Source organism: Hyaena hyaena, unplaced genomic scaffold (genome assembly GCF_003009895.1).
Source record: "Hyaena hyaena isolate Hyena2069 unplaced genomic scaffold, ASM300989v1 scaffold_573, whole genome shotgun sequence".
Lineage (NCBI taxonomy): Eukaryota > Metazoa > Chordata > Mammalia > Carnivora > Hyaenidae > Hyaena > Hyaena hyaena.
The window spans coordinates 100,030-120,247 of NW_024081211.1; the positions used below are offsets into that span (position 1 = coordinate 100,030).

Consider the following 20,218-nt stretch of genomic DNA (forward strand, 5'->3'; position numbering starts at 1 on the left):
AGCACAGGGTTTGAATTCACCAACTGTGAGATTGTGACCTGAGCTGAAATCTAGAGTCTGAAGCTTAAGTAACTGAGCTAAACCTGGTGCCCCCTGGCCGTATGGATTTTAATATGGATGCAGCTGTAGGGTTTTCACTGAATATTTAGTAGGATTATTTTTCTACTTAATATTCATATAACTTTGGCTTAAAGAGCATTTTAAGAAATGTTGAATATAGAAAATTGAGGAAATATAGAAAACGCAAAGGAGAAAATAAAATGTGTATTACCATCACTATAATTTTGTTTTTTGGTATTGTATCCTTTCTTTTTTTCTTCATATATAGATATTGATTTTGTTATTAATTGGGATCGTGTTAAATATACTATTTAGTAACCTGCTTTTTATTTTATTATTTTTTGCCCTGCCACTCCATCTTTTTTTTGTAGCCTCCCCCCCCTTTTTTGTAAATTTTATTTTTCAGTTATCTCTACATCCAACGTGGGATTCAAACTCACAACCCTGAAATCAAGTGTTGCATGTTCCACTGACCGAACCAGCCAGGTGCCCCTTGTAGCTTGCTTTCTCAAAGTTAATGTATCATGACATTTTTCTTTTCCATTAATACTTTTTTGTAATAATTTCACATTGAATTGCTAAGGAATGTTTTCCTTTCCTGCCCATTCTCGAATTAATTTCACTAATTGTTTCTTTTTCAACGTGAATGTTGTTCCTTTATCATTATTGAGGCAACTCTGTTAAAGCTGTGTTTTAGTTCCACGAGAGTGCTTTTTTCCTATCCTTACAGGTTTATTGAACATTAAGTTATGCAGTAGATCGTTAGCATTTCAGATTCTGCATTTGAAATCTCAGCTATTTGTGTGTTCATAACACTCCTGGACTTGGCAGTCTGTCGGAAGACTACGCTCTCACAGTACAGAGACGGGGAGCAATAATTTGAGGCTTGATGAATGGAAATGAGGTTGAAAATAACTTTCAAGAATCTTAAGGCACTTACTTTTCACATTACTGTTTCATTCCATATGTCCCTGCTCATGGAAATCTGAGCTTTCTTTAGAAGTAGGAGTTTTCTCCCTCAGAGTTAACCTCTAATTCATCTGATAGTTTCCTAGGTAACTACTGCATCAGTGTGTATAGATCTTCCTTGATTTGTGATGGGCTTATGCCCTAATAAGCCCATCGTAAATCAAAAATGCATTTGATACATCTATCCTATTGAACACCATAGCTTAGCCTCACCTACTATTTTGTGCTCAGAACACTTACGTTAACCAGCCTGCTGGTGGAAAAGTAACCGAAGTGGGATTTTGTTTTCATGTTTGAAGGAATGAATTTGGAGAGGTTGGTGGCATGGAAATTCGAACTTTAAGTACTTTTAAATAAATCATTGTACTGCTCATTTACTTACTGAAATATTTTTCTGTTCAAAGTTGTTATACAAAACATTTTGGAGAGGGCTCTAATTTTAAAGAGCAAATTTTCTGTCAATCATAGATAACTAGCAGATAATTTTTAATAAATGGTGAAATCATAACGATTATACAAATATAAAAATGAACATTAACTCATTAATCAGTGGGGGAACTGAGCAGGTGTTATAATAGAATCAAAGGAGAAATCAAAACAGCACAGATTTATATGGTATAAAGGAATGTTGAAAGTAATGTCCAAAGTCAGCAAAACTAGCTTCTTACAGAGTGAAGGAGAAAAGGTCATTGAACCTCTCTACTGAGTTTACATGTCAGTAGACAACAGTTACTTTGCATTGCTATTTGTTACTTATCATTTACAGGGATGCAATGCAACACTAAAAAAACAAACTGATTAAAAAATGGTTGGAGGACTTGAACAGATATTTTTCCAAAAAGATATACAGATGGCCAAGACACATGAAAAGATGCTAAACATCACTAATCATCAGGGAATTGCAAATCAAAACCACAGTGAGATATCAATTGTACTTATTAGAATGCCTAAAATAAAAAAAAAAAAATTTAAAAAGGAAAAAGAAATAGTAAGTGTTGGCCAGGATGTGGAGAAAAGGGAACCCTTGTGCATCGTTGCGGGGCATGTAAAATGGTATAGCCACTTTGAAAACAGTATGGAAGTTCCTCAAAAAAAGTAAAAATAGAAATACCATATGATTCAGTACTGGGTATTTACCCAAAGAAAACTAAAACACTAATTCAAAAAGATATCTGTACCCCTATGTTTATTGCAGCGTTATTTACAATAGCTAAGAATTGAAAGCAACTTACGTGTTCATCCACAGATTAATGGATAAAGAAGATGGTGTACGTGTGTACAATGGAATATCACTTAGCCATAAAAAAGGATGAGATCTTGCCATTTGCAACAGCACAGATGGACCTAGAGGGTTAAGTGAAATAAGTCAGATTGAGAAAGATAAATATCATATGATTTCACTTATATGTGGAATCTAAAAAACAAAACAAATGAATAAACAAAAAAATGCAGAATCAGACTTATAAGCATAGAAAACAAACTTAACGGTTGGCTAGAGGGAAGAGGCATGGGTGAATGGGCAAAAGGGGTGAAGGCGGGTGGGAAATACAGGCTTCCATTTAGGGAATAAATAAATCATGGGAATATAAGGCACAACATAGGGAATATAGTCCATAATATTATAATAGCATTGTGTAATGACAGACAGTAGCTATACTTATGGTGAGCAGCTAGCATAACTATAGAGAAGTTGAATCACGGTGTTGTACACCTGAAACTAATGTAACATTGTGTGTTGACTATACTCAAAAAAATATATATATATATATGGGGCGCCTGGGTGGCTCAGTCAATTGAGCTGACCGAAGCGTCCAACTTCGGCTCAGGTCATGATCTCATGCTTCGTGGGTTTGAGCCCTGTGTCGGGCTCTGTGCTGACAGCCAGCTCAGAGCCTGGAGCCTGTTCCAGATTTGGTGTCTCCCTCTTTCTCTGACCCTCCCCTGCTCATGCTATCTCTCTCTCAGAAATAAATAAAAAACATTTAAAAAAAAGATAAACATTAAAAAAAGGAAAACAAAAGATAGAGTTGCAAGACAGTTCCTGTAGACTCAAAAGCAATCTGAAGGAGTCTCTCCTAAAATCTAGACAATAATCAGAGTTTTCCACTGAAGCATATTCCCCCGCTGCGTAACCTAACTAAAACATAATAACTTTCCCTCTCCTGTGAATAAAGGTAGTTCCCACCCTTTGTGCATGCTGTCAGCCTTATTTGTTAACTTATTCCATCCTCATGACATTTTCATGAAGGTGATGGTATTCCCATTTTACAGATAAGAAAGTCAGGCTTCAGAAGGTTAAAGACATAGCTATTAAGTGGAAAAGTTAGAATCCTAGCCTTTCTGTCTTCAAACTGCACACACATGCAACAACTTGCTAATCGTGAAAGTGATCGAAATTCTATGTAGTTTTTTCTTCATCTTTAGGTCAACACCCACGAAGATGGATCTCAAGTGTGGCCTAGAAGAATGTTCAGTGGCATTGAACTTATTTCTAAGTAACAAATTCACAGATGCCTTAGAATTGCTTCGACCATGGTAATTACCTTTATTTCTTTTAGATAAAGTATACTTTTTCAGATGTTTCTGATGAGTCTTTGATATGTTGCTTGTCAGTCAGTTTATCTGCATTGCCACCTGATTATTTCCTAACTAATTTGGCCGAGACCCCTTACTTTTGGTCAGTTTTAATATTCAGCTAAAAAATCTGTTTGGTTTTTTTTTTCCAGATTTTATCAGTAGACAGTTTCTGACTCTCTCTCCTATTTAATTTCTATATGTGTTCAAATATTGTCATCTTATGTAGTTTTGAAGAGCTTCATTTTGCTTCCTCCAGTGAAAGATTTTAATGGATATGCCTCTAAAGCATAAATATCTCTGACAGAAATTTCCTTTCAAATGGGGATGGGAAGAACTGGAATATACTAATTTCAATGTTAAAAAGAAAATTTCTTTAAAAGAAATTGAAGATAATAAAAAAATGTTATTGGGACTCCCTATGTATGTGATAAACAGGTTAAACAGGTTAATTTCAGTTAATAATACCTGTTAATTTTTTAAATGTGGTGGCAAAACCTGTGCTTAGCCCGTATACTAGGTGTCACCTTGAGCACAGCCCCCAACTCTACAGCATGACTGTAGCTGGACAGGCATAATCCTACATTGTGCCTTCAACCACAGTCACTTAACTTGGACGAAGCTTAGACCTTCTATAACAATTTTCTGGAAGGTTACTTGGGTACAACAGTGGAAATCTCCTTTCTGTGGTCGGTAGGGTGACGTGATTCTGATCATGGACTTTCAGTCTTCCTACACTCATCATGGTGAGCATTGCGTAATTTGTAGAATTGCCGAGTCACTGTATTGTACATCTGAAATGAATATGACCTTGTATGCCAACTACCTACTTTGGTTAAAAAAAAAAAAAAAATGAAATTACCTCCTGAGAAGCTGCTGCAGTGATTCTATTAAGATGTAGATGAGCTGTGATTGCTTAGTATTTCCGAGGTTAGGAACAGAGGATAAAATAGATGCTACAGCCCGAGGAAACTGCCCAGTGTTGTCTCCAACACTGTCCACCCCGCCTGGCTCCTGCTGTGTCTTACCCAGTCCCTCACACTTCTTTCTCTGTCCATCTTCTGTCTCTGCTCTTTGCCTGCCTACCTTTTCCTTTTTGTCTCTCCTCTCTCAGCCTGCCTGCCTGCCTGCCTCCTTCACTTTTTATTCACACGAGACTCCATTTTCCTCTGCCTCAGACATGCCCGCTGGTGGTAATGAGGAATGACAAGAAGTGATTGAGCTTTTTATGTAGTCAGGATTCTCTGATCCTCACGCACATTTCACTCTTAAACATAGGTTTTCCCACTTGAATACTTTTTTTTTCCTCTTGGAGCTTTTGGTTTAAAATATAGGTTTAGGGGCGCCTGGGTGGCTCAGTTGGTTAAGCGTCCGACTTCAGCTTAGGTCATGATCTCACGATTCGTGGGTTCGAACCCCGCGTCGGGCTCTGTGCTGACAGCCAGCTCAGAGCCTGGAGCCTGTTTCAGATTCGGTGTCTCTCTCTCTGACCCTCCCCTGCTCATGCTGTCTAATAAATAAAACATTAAAAAAAAAAATGTGAGGTTTAAAACCACAATAAATGATTAACTTTGGGCTGCTGTTACTCCTTGTGGTCTTTTGAACAGCCAGTGACCTTGCTATTCAGGACAAACTGCAAATTACCAAAGGACGTTTAGCCTATTTCCACGAGGGAAAAGAATAATGCGGCTTGCGTTCATTTTGCATAGCAGCGGGCTGTGGTGCATTATATTTGAACTGAAAGCAAAACTGTGTGTTAATATTTTAAATCTTATAAATAACTAATTGACACAATGAGAAGTTTTGAGAAAAGACATGGTAAGGTTTTCACAGTCAGAATCCGGGATGTGCCACACCTTAACACTAATTAATGCCCGTAAGGGTCTTAAGCAGTTCTCGCTGATAATTTAGTAATTTGAATTATCAAGAACTTTATTCAGGAACTGTGGATAATGGCATTAGATTAGATATAAAGTCTAAAGTGTACCTTTGTGTGGGCCCTTTATGGCCGACCTCATTTATTGCAAAATTCTTGTTTCCTTTGGCCTCCAGCTGGGAGTGGAGAGGAAACAGTTTTAAAAATGGGTCTTTATCTTTCAAAAAAACCTATCAGAGTCTCTCTGTCACAAAATGCATTTCCAGTGGCCTTTAGTTTAGTACTTCTATCAGAGCTAAAGATAGTGAGTAGATTCCTGGTGTTCAATTGGGAAAAACTGGTTTGCTCTGAAATGTTTTCTAGGAAAACTGTCCGCAGGCTGCCCCCTTGTGCTGAAACAGGGAAAAACAGTGGTCAGCTTCTACTTCAACCTGGAATATTCAGTGCTGCCTACATGGGCTTAATTTGTAAAGTCCTTGATACTCAAGCTTTTGTTTTGTTTTGTTTTGTTTTGTTTTGAGGACATGTCTTTCCCGGTCTACATCATTTCAGTGATTATGGTGAAGGAGTAAAATTTATTGCTCCAATATACAAGTCATGATATGCTTTTACTAGGATTTCTCCTGCTTAGTATCAGAGCTGACCTGAATGCATCAGAGGATCTGAATGCTCGTAAGCTGCACTACAGTGTATTCATTGATTGTATTTTGCCCCCAGGGCTAAGGAGAGTATGTACCACGCCTTGGGCTACAGTACTATCGTGGTGTTGCAGGCCGTCCTGACCTTCGAGCAACAGGACATCCAGAATGGGATTTCCGCCATGAAGGATGCGTTACAGACCTGCCAAAAGTATGAACTGAGTATTTAAACACTTGAGACACGACTACCAACCTTTATATCTGGTTTGCCTGAGGGGGAGCTCTGTGTGAAGTCAGCCACAATGGTAGTAAGGGACTTGCGCTTCCAAGCCTCCTGGCCTCCCATAGTTTTCTGTAATAGAGTCGAAAGTCCGTGTTAGGAATTACAGCAGTCTCTTGTATGGCCAAGCACTTGGCATCTGTGTCTCCACTTTTTTTTATTGTTGTTGGTAACTTCAGCCATGGAGATGAACTGAGGGAGGGTTCCGTGGGATTAGGAGCAAGCATCTCCCAAGGGTCTCTGTGGGATGGAGGAATTCAGCTCCTGCTTGCCAAGCCCGGCCACACAAAGAACTCTCCTCTAGTCCCATATAACGGGGGACACTGCCTATTCAGAAGGGAGAGTTTGATTTGTCTAAAAGGACATATTTGAACACTTCCGGTTGGTGAAAATGACATGGATTTTCAGTGTTAGTTTCATCCTTGCTCTGTGTGTATAGCAAGAGCCCAGCAACAGCTGCTAACTAGCATTGGTGACGTTTAATGTGAAACTATATCCTCATGGAATTACGTTACAACCCTGCAAATGAAGAGAGTTTCCCAGTATCACACTCTAGGTTGATTCGTATCCTGTGGCTGCCTCTTACCAGTGAAATATTGGTGTCACCATGGTGCAGGCACTTGGCAGGGCTAGTGTTCACTGTGTCGTGTGGGTTTCTCCACTCACGTGTGCAGTAAGCATGGATGGAGTGCCCACAGGAGATCGGCCCAGCGCTGGGCGTCGGGTGCTCCATGTTGAAAAGGGTGCTTGGTCTCTGCCCTTTAGGGGGTTTAGGGTTTAAGGTTTGGAATTCCTCCTTGGTGACTCTTTGATATGACTGAGACTGAAATGAACATCAAATGAAAATGAACTCCCCCTGATGTCTTGTTATTTTTTTGTTTCTATTTCCCATCTCCCCTTCTACTTATTCTCGGCAGATACAGGAAAAAATGCACAGTTGTGGAATCTTTCTCAAGTCTTCTATCTAGAGGATCATTGGAACAGCTGACTGAAGGTGAGACTCATTTAAAAGATTAATGTTTCCCTGTCTTTAGAAAGTTAAGATGTGATCGTACTCCTAAAGGTCAATACTTACGCGTATACTATAAAGTAAATGGAGTATCTTTTTCTCTTTCCCACCGTAACTCACCCTGCAAGTGTCATCACTGTTAATGGTTGGGTTAATGGCCCAAGATTACCTGCCTGGCAGAGCGAGGTTCCAACCTGATCTGCCTTTCTGTAAGCCACAGCTCCTTCCTCTGTACCCCACACGTTTTCTTGTAGGCTTGTAGTAAACAGAATAGAGCGTTCATGTATGGATGAGAGAAATGTTGAATTATTCTTATGTGAGACATCTTGAAAATAAGATGGTGCTGCGATCTTACCTTTTTATAATGTCTTTGCACATGGCACTTTAGAAAATCTGGAATCAGCTAGAAAGTTGCTTCTTACTAATTACTGAAAAAGTAAAACAATGAGATTCTACTATACACCTATTAGAATGTCCGTAACCTGAAACACCAGAAACACCATGGCTGGTGGGATGCAAGATTGTATAGCTACTTTGGGAGAGACAGTTTGGCAATTTCTTACAAAACTAAACATACTGTGGCCTTACAAGGCAGTAATCAGTCTCCTTAATTTTTTTTTTTTGCTTTTTTTAAGTTTTATTTATCAGTCTCATTATTTACACAAAGGAGCTGAAGATTTAGGACCACACAAAAATCTGCACGTAGATGTTTACAGCAGCTTTGTTTGTAATTGCCAAAACTTGTAAGCTACCAACATGTCTTTCAGTAGGTAAATGGATAAATAAACTGTGGTACACCTAGACTAATGGAATATTAACTAGCACTAAAAAGAAATGAACTATTAAGTCATGGGAAGTCCTAGAGCAACCTTAGATGCATATTACTAAGTGAAAGACCCCAATCTGAAAGGGCTACTTGATGTATGATTCCAAGTATATTTTGGAAAAGAATGTAGAGACAATGAAGACATCAGTGGTTGCCCAGGGATAAGGTATAGGGATGAATGGATGGAGCACAGAGGATTTCTGGGGTAGTGAAAAAACTTTGTATGATTCCATAATGATGGATACATGTCTTTATACATCTGTCCACACCCACAGAATGTACAACACCAAGAATGAGCTCTCATGGAAAAACTGTGGACTTTGGGTGATCATGATGTTGTACCACTCTGGTGGGGGGTATTGATAATGGGGGAGGTAATGCATGCATGGGGCAAGGGATACATGGAAAATTTCTGTACTTTCCCCTCAGTTTTTCTGTGAATTTAACACTGCTTTTAAAAATGGGGTCTTAATTAGAAAATAATAAAAATAAATGAGCCTGTGACTATAGCATTTTCTGCAAAACAGGTTCATTTAAACTTTTACATCCAAAGGCATGCTTAACTAACACTTTAGCCTAGGCTGAAGATTTCCTTCAGTAGACTAAGGAATTTATAATTAAGAGATGTTCTGGTAAGGTACCTATTCATAAATGCCAAATGGCTAATTTTGAGAACTGAGGAATGTAAATCAAATCGAGTGAAGGCATACGACTTTTTATAAATTAAGCTGCATTTTATTCCTAATGAGTTTGGCTCTCCCTGCAACCCAAACAGACTTTGTGTTCAAGGGAGCATGTCAAAACATTGTAGCTTTAGTATGTGATTTGTTTTTCTTCCTGGTAATTTTCATTTACATCCTTCAGGGGCTGGTTGTCTGCAGGAGTCAGTATATTTAATTAAACTTTTCATGGGTTTTACATGGAACACACCCATTCTTCTCTCGTGGCTGGTATATTGCCCTGAATGGTTTTCAGATTTCCTTTGAAAACAGATATGTATATGCAGTACTTAGGATGGGAAAAGGATTTAACATGAAGGATACTTACATAGGTCTACAGAGTTCAAGTTTTCTTGGCCTTTTTAGCTCTGTCTTCTCATTATGTCCTTTAGCTGCTCTTAGATTCGTCCATCTTTAACTTAACCCTGATACATCCAGTACTCTCAACTCTCAGACCTCTGCACGGACCCAGCATTGCCTATGGAATCAAGCCCAGCCCCTGACACTTAAAATTGTCCATAATTTAGCCCTGACTTACCTTTCCAGACTCATTTCACACTCCTGCCTTTACACACCTTGTGCTCTACTGAGTGGGAGCCCCACAGGACCTTCCCCGCACATGCCCAAGCCAGCAATATGGGTTCCTGAGCAGGCTTTCAAAGTGAGTCATTCCAAACCATTCCCACTTTGTTACAAACATTCCCACTTTGTTACAAACATACATACGGAGGAAGAGGAAATTCAGGTGGCTCTAAAAATCGAAGACTCTGCTTTTATTCCACTGAACGCAGAGTCAATCCAGAGGACCAAGGGCAGAAGTCTTAGTGAAAGTAGCGAACAAAAACGGAGTGCTCACTCTGAATAGTGAGCTCTGCTTCCAGCACCTCATTTGATTCCTCAGCTGTGAAGTAGAGACATTATGAGCTGGACTTTATAAATGAGGTAACGGGCAGAGAGAGGTGGGATAACCAGCAGAGAGAGGTGGGATGCCTAGTGTGTGGCAGAATCTTCCCTCTAACCTGGGCTGGTAAAAAGCCCAAGCTCGTTTATGTAAGTAAAATGCCACTTTGCCTCCCATGGATAAAACAGAAAGCTGATGATTTTGTTGACCCCAAAACGCAAAGGTTTCTCTCCTACCCCAATTTCTGCAAGTATAAGACATTGTCTAGGAAGATCAGCTATGTGTTTTGCGGCACTCCATCTGTCCCCGGATATACACAGCTTTGCATAGTCCTTTTTGTGAGCACCTTGTTCCTGGGCTAGGTATCTCCAGGATCAAAATAGCTGAACAGGGCACTAGTGCGGACTCTTTTTATATTATGTCTTCTGTGTATGAGGAGTCATGACTTGGCCCACAGGGCCGTACTTTTTTGCAGACCTCCAGAGAGTTGCTGCTTTTTCTTTAGGTTAATAATGTGTCTAATCATTGCCATGGTTATCCTACCTTTGTGTTTTAGAAGCTTGGATTCACAATTTTAAGACTGTCTTTTTCAATCTTTATAACTGTGTTAAACTTACATGTTACTGTTAAGTAATTTTCTTTTTAAGTGCTTTTAAATTTTGGTTTCCTGTTGTGAGCGGAGTTTGGAGCTCTGGCAACAAGCGCCTGACTCTTTGAAGTTATATTTGAATGGGCAAAGATGACTTCCTTGAATCATTTTACACATTCTAGAAAAATCTTGCCGAGGGACTGAGAACCAAGGTCATCATTCTCCTTTTATCAAAGTACCAAAGCAACCTAGATCTTTGCACCTCTCTTGGGTTCATTGATCTACCAGTCTTTTCTGAACATCTCAGAGCAATTACTATGGACATAGGATGTTCCTTAATATAATTTTATTTGTTTTTAATAGAGGAAATGCATGCCGAAATCTGTTATGCCGAGTGTCTCCTACAGAAAGCAGCACTCACGTTTGTGCAGGTAATGAATGTTTGGCTTAGAATCAGTTTTGCCATTGCCGGGGGAAGCCTGCCAGTACTACATGGAAACAGTGTGGCTCATTCTGTGTCTGGGCTTCAGTTCTTTTGACTCAGGATTGTAATGGAAGATACTTGCCTTTCCGATAAACTTGGGCTGAAAAAAGACCCCAGGGAGCTTTGTTACTACAGAAATGCACTTAGAGTCTGTTTTGAATTTCAGTCTGTTGGGAACCACTGCCTTGTAAAGAAACTGTTTTGCAACCACCACTTACCTTCTGGTTGCTTCTCTGTATGAGAAGTGTGAGATTAGCTGTCTTTGCTTTTCCTAGTGGTTGAGGGCTACACAGCAGGATGGCCCAGGCGGAAGAGGCATCTTCCTCCTTGGCCATTCCCTTCTTACACCAGAGGCAAAGCTCACATATGCATGCATGGAGCTCCAGGCTTTTCATATATACCTTGGATTTTAATTTTTCCCCTTTCTATTCTCAGTCCCCTTTCTTGCTTTTATTTCTTCTTATGGAAGAGTAGATTTAAAAAGTTCTAAACCAAACCATGAATACCTTTCTTCTGGGACATTTTCATTTTACTTGTAAGAACTGTTACAGCCTGTACCTTGCCTAACATTTTTTACCACTGCTTCTAAAAAACATGGATTTTACCCTCATGGCCCCATGAGTGGGGTGATGGAGGGGTAGAGGTGGGGTCAACATTCTAAGGGGCAGAAATGCCATTTTAAAATGAAAATCTTTCTCAGTCACAATATTTTACGTTGTATTAAGAGTTGCTCTTTTCTTTCCTTTTTTTTTCCTTTTTTTCCTGGAGGCTTAACCCTTAAGTTGGATTCTGGTTCAGTAAAATTGAATCAGTCTGGTCTATGGCCCTGGTTTCTAAAACCCTACATGTTCTGAAGGCTGGTTGAAAACTGCATTCTTACTGCCTCAGCGAACATAATGCTAGTCACGGAAGTCCCCAGTTTTTCTGATGTGTTTTCCAAATGGGGATTTGACAATCAGATCTGGGATTTGAACGCTTATTTTATTTGGGGAGCTTGTAACTAAACATCTGGGAGATATCTGAACCTCTTCCCTCCTCCTCATACCTCCATATCCAGTGTAATGGTCCTGCTTCTCTTACCTTGAAGATTAGCAACACCATCCCTTCCTCTTTCTTCTCTGATTGCTCTAGAGGGAGTGTTTGTCAGCTCTTCCCTAGACCGCATGGCAACCTAGTGACCCTCTGGCTCTAGTTTCTCTTACCCTCAGCTCATTGTCCATTGTGCAGCAGAGTCCCCTCTCAGAGACGAGAATCTCACCTTGTCGTCTCTCTGTGTTAGCATTTTGTAGCTCTCATCGACTAGGATAGTGGTTCCATATCAGAATACCAGAAATGGGGGAGGTTTCAAACTAAAGCCGTATCTTCTCGCAAACTTCCTACTCCCCCCTTACCCACGTGCTCAGATGCTATTGGCAGGTATGTATGCTGCGTACCTGAGCAGCACAGGTGGAGGTAGCTTTCTTACTCCTTAGTTTTGCCATCTTTGCAGTAGCTTCTGCAGCAGCCCTGGGTGACTAAACACAGATGGCCAAGCACACACCATGATCTTTAACGCCTCCTTGCCTTCCCACCTCAGCTTTCCTTTGCTTGTGAAGTTCACCTCTGATTTGCCTTCCTTCCTCTGGCCACATCCTAATCATTTTTTGTGCCTTAAGTGTCTGATGCTTCCAGGATGCTTTTATGGACCTCCCCATGCTCCGCCCCCCCTCCTCCCCTTTGTGCTCATGACCTCCTGTGTGCCTCTCCACCCGCGTGCATGACTCCAGCCCTTAGCCCTTAGCCTTATTGCTTTTGACTGATTTTGCATTCGGATGGCAGGTGTAAAATAGGCATTCAGTCAATGTTTGGTGAATCATGAAATGAAATATTATTATTGGAGGCAGATTTTAAAGTGATCTGAGAAATTCTTTCCTGGCCAGTATTGGAACCTGTATAATCATAAGGCTTCTTAAAATAAAAAGATGAACATTTATGTTGCATAGTGAATTTTGTACTTCTCGATTCTTACAATAATTTGAATGTTAAAGCTTTAATAATTAATGAAATTTATGTAATAAAATAACTTTTTCTCTTGCTTCAGAAGGATGCTGAAGTGAACAGAATAAATACCAGAGCATCGTTCCATTATCAATAGACTAGGAAAACATTCCCCATGGAAATGGGAAATATGGGATTGTCTCTAGCAGCACTACCTGTTGATTAACTTCCTTGCAGCAGTTTTAGATATGATTTATTAAGAGATTCTCGTAGAATCCTCGAATGCTGACCCTGAAAATTACATTTATTTAGGCCCTCTGCCTCAATTTTATGGTTGATGACCATCAGGCAAAGAGAAGTAAAGTGAATTTTCCCCCCAAACAAAATTGCATATTAGGGACAATCAATTTAGAATCCAGATCAATGGTTTTTATTTTGGAAATGTGTAGTAGTGAAATTTACAGTGTTAAATAGGCTGAATGCTCAAGTACCCTGCAAAAGAAGAACCACCATTCCATTTACTGGAGTATGATGGATCGGAAAGCTTGTCCTTAAGGCATATTTTTAAATCAACTATTTGGATTCTGTTGAGCACCCAAGAAAATTGCACAGTAGATGATGTTTATTATAGTAGATTTGGACTGACTTATTTGACCCCTAATTGGTAAGGATTACTTCCTTAATTACTTACTTGAAGTATTGCAAAGATATTAAAAATTCTTTTTATTGCCCTCTAACGTGGAAGACAAATTATAGAGCAGCATTTCAAATGTCAAGCAAGGGGAAAGTTTCAATTTAAAGATTATGTCCTCAAAAGATAGGGTTTTGTTCTAATCAAACAAATTCACAGCTATGAGGACAGTGTAAGAATCTTTTGCTAACTGATCTAATTATTTAATTGAATTGTTTTCAGGATGAAAATATGATCAACTTCATCAAAGGTGGACTCAAAATTAGGACAAGTTACCAAATATACAAGTAAGTTAAAAATTACGATGTGATTTTTACATGATTCTTATACCGTGTCCACTTTGTACTTTAAAAAAATTCTCATTAAGTACAGCTAGGTTTTTTAATTTGTCATTGGTAAAAATGCACTTGATTTTTGGGCTTACTGAGTATGTATTCAGTGCTATAGGACAACAGAATTTAAGTTTAAATACAATTTTGAGAAAAATAGCTGAAAAAAATGCTACCAACACAATTTCTAATTCCATAATCTTATTTTCTCTTTCCTAAAATCAATTTATATATTTAAAATTACAGGTATGTCTCTGGTCCAGACTCTAGAGCAGTGCACTGCTTGATAAAAGTTTTCCGCAGTGATTTAATTATTCAGTGGAGGTGGACCACAATGTTGTTCATATCTTCTGTATCTTTACAGACTTTTTTCCAGTTCTGTCATTTGTTCACAGAGTTAAAAGTCTCCAACTTTGATTCTGGAGTCATCCATTTCTCTTGTTAGTTCTCTGTTTATAACCTTGGTTATTAGATTTATATATATTTTAATTGTTTTATCTTCCTGACGAATTCAACTTTAAAAAACATTTTTAAAAATGTTTATTTATTTTTGAGGGGTGGGGGGCAGAGAGAGAGGGAATCACAGAATCTAAAGCAGGCTTCAGGCTCCGAGCTGTCGACACACAGCCCGACGGGGGGGCTCAACTCACGAGCTGTGAGATCATTACCTGAGCCGAAGTCAGATGCTTAACTGACTGAGCCACCCAGGCGCCCTTAAAGTTTTAATCATTATAAAAATATCTCTTCTTAACTCCTTATGATATTTCTTGTCTCGAAGTCTGTTTTGTCTGATACTAATATAGTTACTCCTGCTTTTTTATAATGTATTTGCATGTCATATATTCTTTTATTTTAAGCCTATCTTTGTTTTAATATTTAAGTTGCATTTCTTATAGATGCTTATAGTTGGGTCTTGCTTTTTTATTTGGTATAACAAATGATACGTTTGTACTCATGGCTACCATTTTTTTCTCTTGCCTCATTTGGTTTTCCCACTTCGTTTTTGGCTCTTTTCACCTTAATAAAAATTTAAAAATATATATTCCAGTGTAATCAATCCCTCTATTGTTTTCTTAGCTATTGCCCACTTTAGTTTTTTAAAGTTTGCTCTAATGATTATAAAATCCTTCTTAACTTACCACGGTCAACTTAGAATTAATATTTTACTGTTGCCCATAAAATATAAGAACTTTGCAGAAGTATAATTTCATTTGCCTCTTGTCTTTTATACTATTCTTATGATAGTACATACACATGTATTATAAACCTCACAGTGCAGTGTCAACCTTTTGCTTTAAACCATCGTATCTTACAGATTTTTCTATTTACCCATATATTTACCATTTTTGGTATTCATTCATTTCTGTATACTTTTGGACTAAAGAATTCCTTTTAGTATTTCTTGTTGTACATGTCTGCATTCAACAATTCTCTCTGTTTTCATTTATCTGAATACATCTTCATTTTTGAAGGCTGTTTTTGCTTAGGGTAGTATTCTGGGTTACAAAGTTTTCTTTTTTCTTCTTTCACCGCTTCAAACTGTCAGTCCATTGTATTATGGCCTCTGTTGTATCTGATCAGAAGTCAGCTGTTATATGTTTTACCAGTCCCCTGTCTGTAATGTATCATTTCTCCTGGCTGCTTTGAAGACTTTTGGACCTTTGGTTCTCAGCAGGTTGACTGTGATGGGTTTAAGTGTGCTTTGAGACATTTGTGGCCATTATTTCTACAAATATTTTTTTCTGCTACATTCTCAGTTTCTTCTTCTTCTAAGGTCCAATGACATATAATAGTCAGTCTGATTTTGTTTGACAGGTCACTGTGGTACTGTTTATTGAAAAATATGTTGGTTTTTTTTTTTTTAGATTGGATCTCTGGGTCATCCTGGAGTCAGTTTTTATTGCTTGCTTTTTCTCTTGACCGTATGTCATATTATTTTGTTTCTTCTCTTGACAACAGTATTTAAATTGTGCACTAGGTATTGATTCATTGTAGAGATTCTGGATTCTATTATCTTCTTGGAAGAGTGTTGATATTTGTTCTAGGAGGCATTAATTTGACTAGACTTAGACTCCAGACTCTTAACTCTCTACAAGCAGGTAGCATGTGAAGTCATGGCTCCCTTAGTTCTTTTGCTGTGCTCTTGCTTTTGCTTTTCTTTGGAATCTCTCCAGTGTTTCAATAGTTCATGGGTCCAACAAGAATTTGATTTTGATTTTTCCCTCCTGTGTGATTCTCCCTTATCTGAAAATTTTCCTATTGCCTTATAGACACTCTGGCAGTTTTGAACTCTGTCCTCTGACTTTAAGGCAATAGGACTGTGGCTTTCTGTATCAGTTGTAGCAGCTGTAGGTACCCCACATTGAGTGGACTGGAGGGTGCTTTCGGCTGACCACCCATATAACTGTAAAGTCCATATTAGAGATGTTCTCATCTTTCAAAGGCTAATTCTTCTTCAGTTTTCTCCTACTTTTTGTTTTCGTTTCCCGGTGCCTGAAAATACATTTTAAATATATATTTAAGGGGTGCCCAGAGGGCTTAGTTGATTAAGCATCTGACTCGGTTTTGGCTCAGGTCACAATCTCATGGTTTGTGGGTTTGAGTCCCATGTCTGGCTCTGTTTGGGATTCTCTCTCTCCTTCTCTGCCCCTCCCCTGTTCACTTTCCTGTCTTTCTCCCCAAAATAAACAGACTTTAAAAAATAAATGTTTAAATTTTAAAGTTTATAATTGTTATCTATGGGAGAGTTAATCTAATTACTAGAAGCTGATCCCCATTAGTGAGAGCAGAACCAAGATTTAGTGTTTTAAGAGATACTTTTACACAAAGTGATTTAATAAAATTATATTCCATTCAAAATCCTGGAGGTGGGCAGGAACTTTGGGAATTGACATACTGTTTTTAGTTTTCCTCTTGAAATACTTTTTAGCTGGTATAAAAGAATGTTAAAAAGCTAATTGCATTTTTAGTCATAAAAATTTTAAAAATGGAATGAAGGGGGGTGCCTGGGTGGCTCAGTTGATTGAGCATCTGACTTTAGCTTGGGTCATGATCTTGAGTTCATGGGTTCGAGCTCCACATCAGGCTCTGTGCTGACAGCTCAGAGCCTGGAGCCTGCTTAGGATTCTGTGTCTCCCTGTCTTTCTGCCCCTCTCCTGCTCACGCTCTGTCTGTGTCTCTCAAAAAAATAAAATGTTAAAAAAACAAACAAACAGAAGGAATTCAAGTAATCTTTAAAACATTTTTTTTATGTTTATTTTTGAGAAAGAAAGACAAAACCAGAGCGTGAGCAGGAGAGGGACAGAGAGAGGGAGACACAGAATCTGAAGTAAGCTCCAGGCTCTGAGCTGTCAGCACAGAGCTCGAGGTAGGACTTGAACCCACAGACAGCAAGTTCATGACCTGAGCTGAACTCAGGTTAATAGACTGAGCCACCCAGGTGCCCCAATTCAAGTAGTCTTAAAATGGCACAAACATATATATGAGTGGCATGGAGCAGATAGAGTATTGAAACAGACTGTGTGTGTGTGTGTTTACACAGGTGTGGGCATGCATATATTTTTGTATACACAGACACACACAGATGTTAACCTGGAAATTAAAAATATGTGAAATTCATGTATGTATATATATAAATCTTTCAAAGCAGTGGTAAAAGATGGATACTTTAATAAATCATTTCGGGCAAATTGGTTCTTCATTGTGGAAAAAAGTATAAAAATAAATTCCATGTCAATTTAATACTAAAATATATTTTTAAAATTTTTAATGTTTATTTTTGAGAGAGAGACAGAGTGTGAGCAGTGGGGGGGGGGGGGGGGAGAGAACACAGGCAGGGCGGGGGCAGAGAGAGAGGGAGACACAGAATCCGTAGCAAGCTCCATGCTCTAAACTGTCAGCACAGAGCCCGACGCCAGGCCTGAACTCAGGAAGCTGTGAGTGAGATCATGACCTGAGCTGAAGTTGGACACTTAACCACCTGATCCACCCAGGTTACCCAATATTGAAATATTTTTAAATGAGTATTAGTGAAAATATAGGAAAGTATTTTTTATAGTCCTAAAGCACAAAAGACTTTAAACTTGTATTAACCAAGTTTTCACTTTGAAATAACTTCAGAATCTTTACAAAGAATTTTTATATGCTCTTCATTCAGATTCACAAATGTTAACATCTTTTTTAAATAAAAAAAAGTTTAATGTTTATTTTTGAGAGGGAGAGAGAGAGACAGAGTGAGAGATAGAGGAAGAGAGAGAACACAGGCAGGACAGGGGCAGAAAGAGAGCGAGACACAGAATCCCAGGCAGGCTCCAGGCTCCAAGCTGTCAGCACAGACCTAACACCTGGCTTGAACCCACAAACCCTGAGATCATTACCTGAGCCGAAGTTGGATGCTTAACCAACTGAGCCACCCAGGCGTCCCACAAATGTTAACGTCTTTTAGGACCATGATACAATTATTAACATCGGTGCTAACACTTACCCAGATTCCTCTAATTGTCCTACTGATGTCCTCTATCTGGTCCAGGACTGCATCCAGGATTGGAGATCTTGCATGTAGTGTTATGTTTCTTCAGTCTTTTATAATCTGGAAGAGTCTCTTAGTCTTTATTTTTATGACCTTGACATTTTTGAAGGATACTGGGCAGTTAATTTTGTAGAACATCTCTCAATGGGGACTTATCTAATATTTCCTTTTTTTTTTTAATATTTTATTTATTTCTGAGAGAGAGACAGTGTGAACAGGGAAGGGTCAGAGAGAGAGGGAGACACAGAATCCTAAACAGGCTCCAGGCTCTGAGCTAGCTGTCAGCGCAGAGCCCGACGCGGGGCTCAAACCCACAAACCATGAGATCATGACCTGAGCCGAAGTCAGATGCTCAACCGACTGAGCCACCCAGGTGCCCCATAATATTTCTTATGATTAAATCCAGAGTTTGCATTTATGGCAGGAATACCACGTAAGTGCAATTGTGTCCTTTGTAGTGTATCATATCAGTAGATACATGATGTCAATTGCAGAAGCTTTTCTGAGTGTGACATAAAATCAGGAACCATAAAAGCCTGATTTTACCAAATAGATGTTTAAATTTTCATCAGGGCAAACTACACCATAATAAAAAATACCAATGGAAACGTGTTACAAATGACTCAGGGCAGATGACAGTGTGAGGAGCTCATAAGCTGGTGGGAATCTAAACTGATAGAATTTTTCGGAGGATATTTGACCATATGTATCAAAATCAAAGTGTATCACCTTTTATCTCAGAAGTCCCTTTTCTTTTGTGATAGATTACCTATAGTTATGGTACTTGACGTAGGAAAAGTACTTGATGAACATATAAGCTCACTTTTAGCAGCGTTGTTTATACTATGGAAACTTTGGAAACAACTTAAACATTTAACAATAGGAATTTGGTTAAAGAAATTATTCCATAGAATAGACTGCTATGCATTTGTTAAAAAAAATAAGGTAGCTCTCATGCATTTTCATGGAAAATCATCAGTATAACCTATGGAACAGTATATGCTATATGATCCCATTTGTGGTTGTTAAATATTGGATTTTTACTAATGCATAAAACCACCCAGAAGGCTGTATACCAGACTGTTACCAGTGACCATCTCTCTGTGGGATAGTCATGCAGAGGCACTTCAACTGCCTCCATGTTCTTTGAAAATTTTGTAACAAACATCTATTATCAGAAAATAGAACATTTATATATTTGTTTATTATATATTATTAAAGAAGGAAAGAACTCTGACCGTCATCTCTGCCTCCTGCCATCCTATTGACATTTTGTTGTTTGAATTTTTTTTTTTAAATTTTTTTTAATGTTTTATTTATTTCTAGGAGAGAGAGAGACAGCGTGAGCAGGGGAGGGTCAGAGAGAGAGGGAGTCACAGACTGAAACAGGCTCCAGGCTCTGAGCTGGCAGTCAGCACAGAGCCCAACGCGGGGCCCGAACCCACGAACCGCGAGATCATGACCTAAGCGAAAGTCGGACGCTTAACCGACTAAGCCACCCAGGCGCCCCATTGTTGTTTGAATTTTTAATGCATGTGCATGAGCTTAAATTATAATTATCTTTTTATATAATGAAATCATATGCTTCCTGTCATTTTGAAATTTCCTTTTTCACTTCATGCCACAAAATATTAGGTCATTAAATATTTTTAGTGCATCACAGATTTTAATGGCTATAGAGCATCCCGTTATGTGGGTATACCATATGTGTGTATGTGTAAATATATACACTCATGTGACTGTCTTCTTAATTAATTTTCTGTTTTTG

General features: G+C 38.7%; 1 protein-coding gene across 4 annotated transcripts in view; it reads left to right on the forward strand.

Annotated features, from left to right (window-relative positions):
* Nucleotides 1-20,218, forward strand: part of TTC39B (tetratricopeptide repeat domain 39B) — a 123,415-nt gene that overhangs the window by 67,390 nt on the left and 35,807 nt on the right. For all 4 annotated transcript variants that reach the window (XM_039256588.1, XM_039256590.1, XM_039256591.1 and 1 more), the window contains 5 exons: nucleotides 3,454-3,564; nucleotides 6,197-6,328; nucleotides 7,315-7,391; nucleotides 10,805-10,872; nucleotides 13,816-13,880. In XM_039256588.1, coding sequence (XP_039112519.1) covers nucleotides 3,454-3,564; nucleotides 6,197-6,328; nucleotides 7,315-7,391; nucleotides 10,805-10,872; nucleotides 13,816-13,880 — 453 coding nt within the window. The remainder of the gene's footprint in view (nucleotides 1-3,453; nucleotides 3,565-6,196; nucleotides 6,329-7,314; nucleotides 7,392-10,804; nucleotides 10,873-13,815; nucleotides 13,881-20,218) is intronic.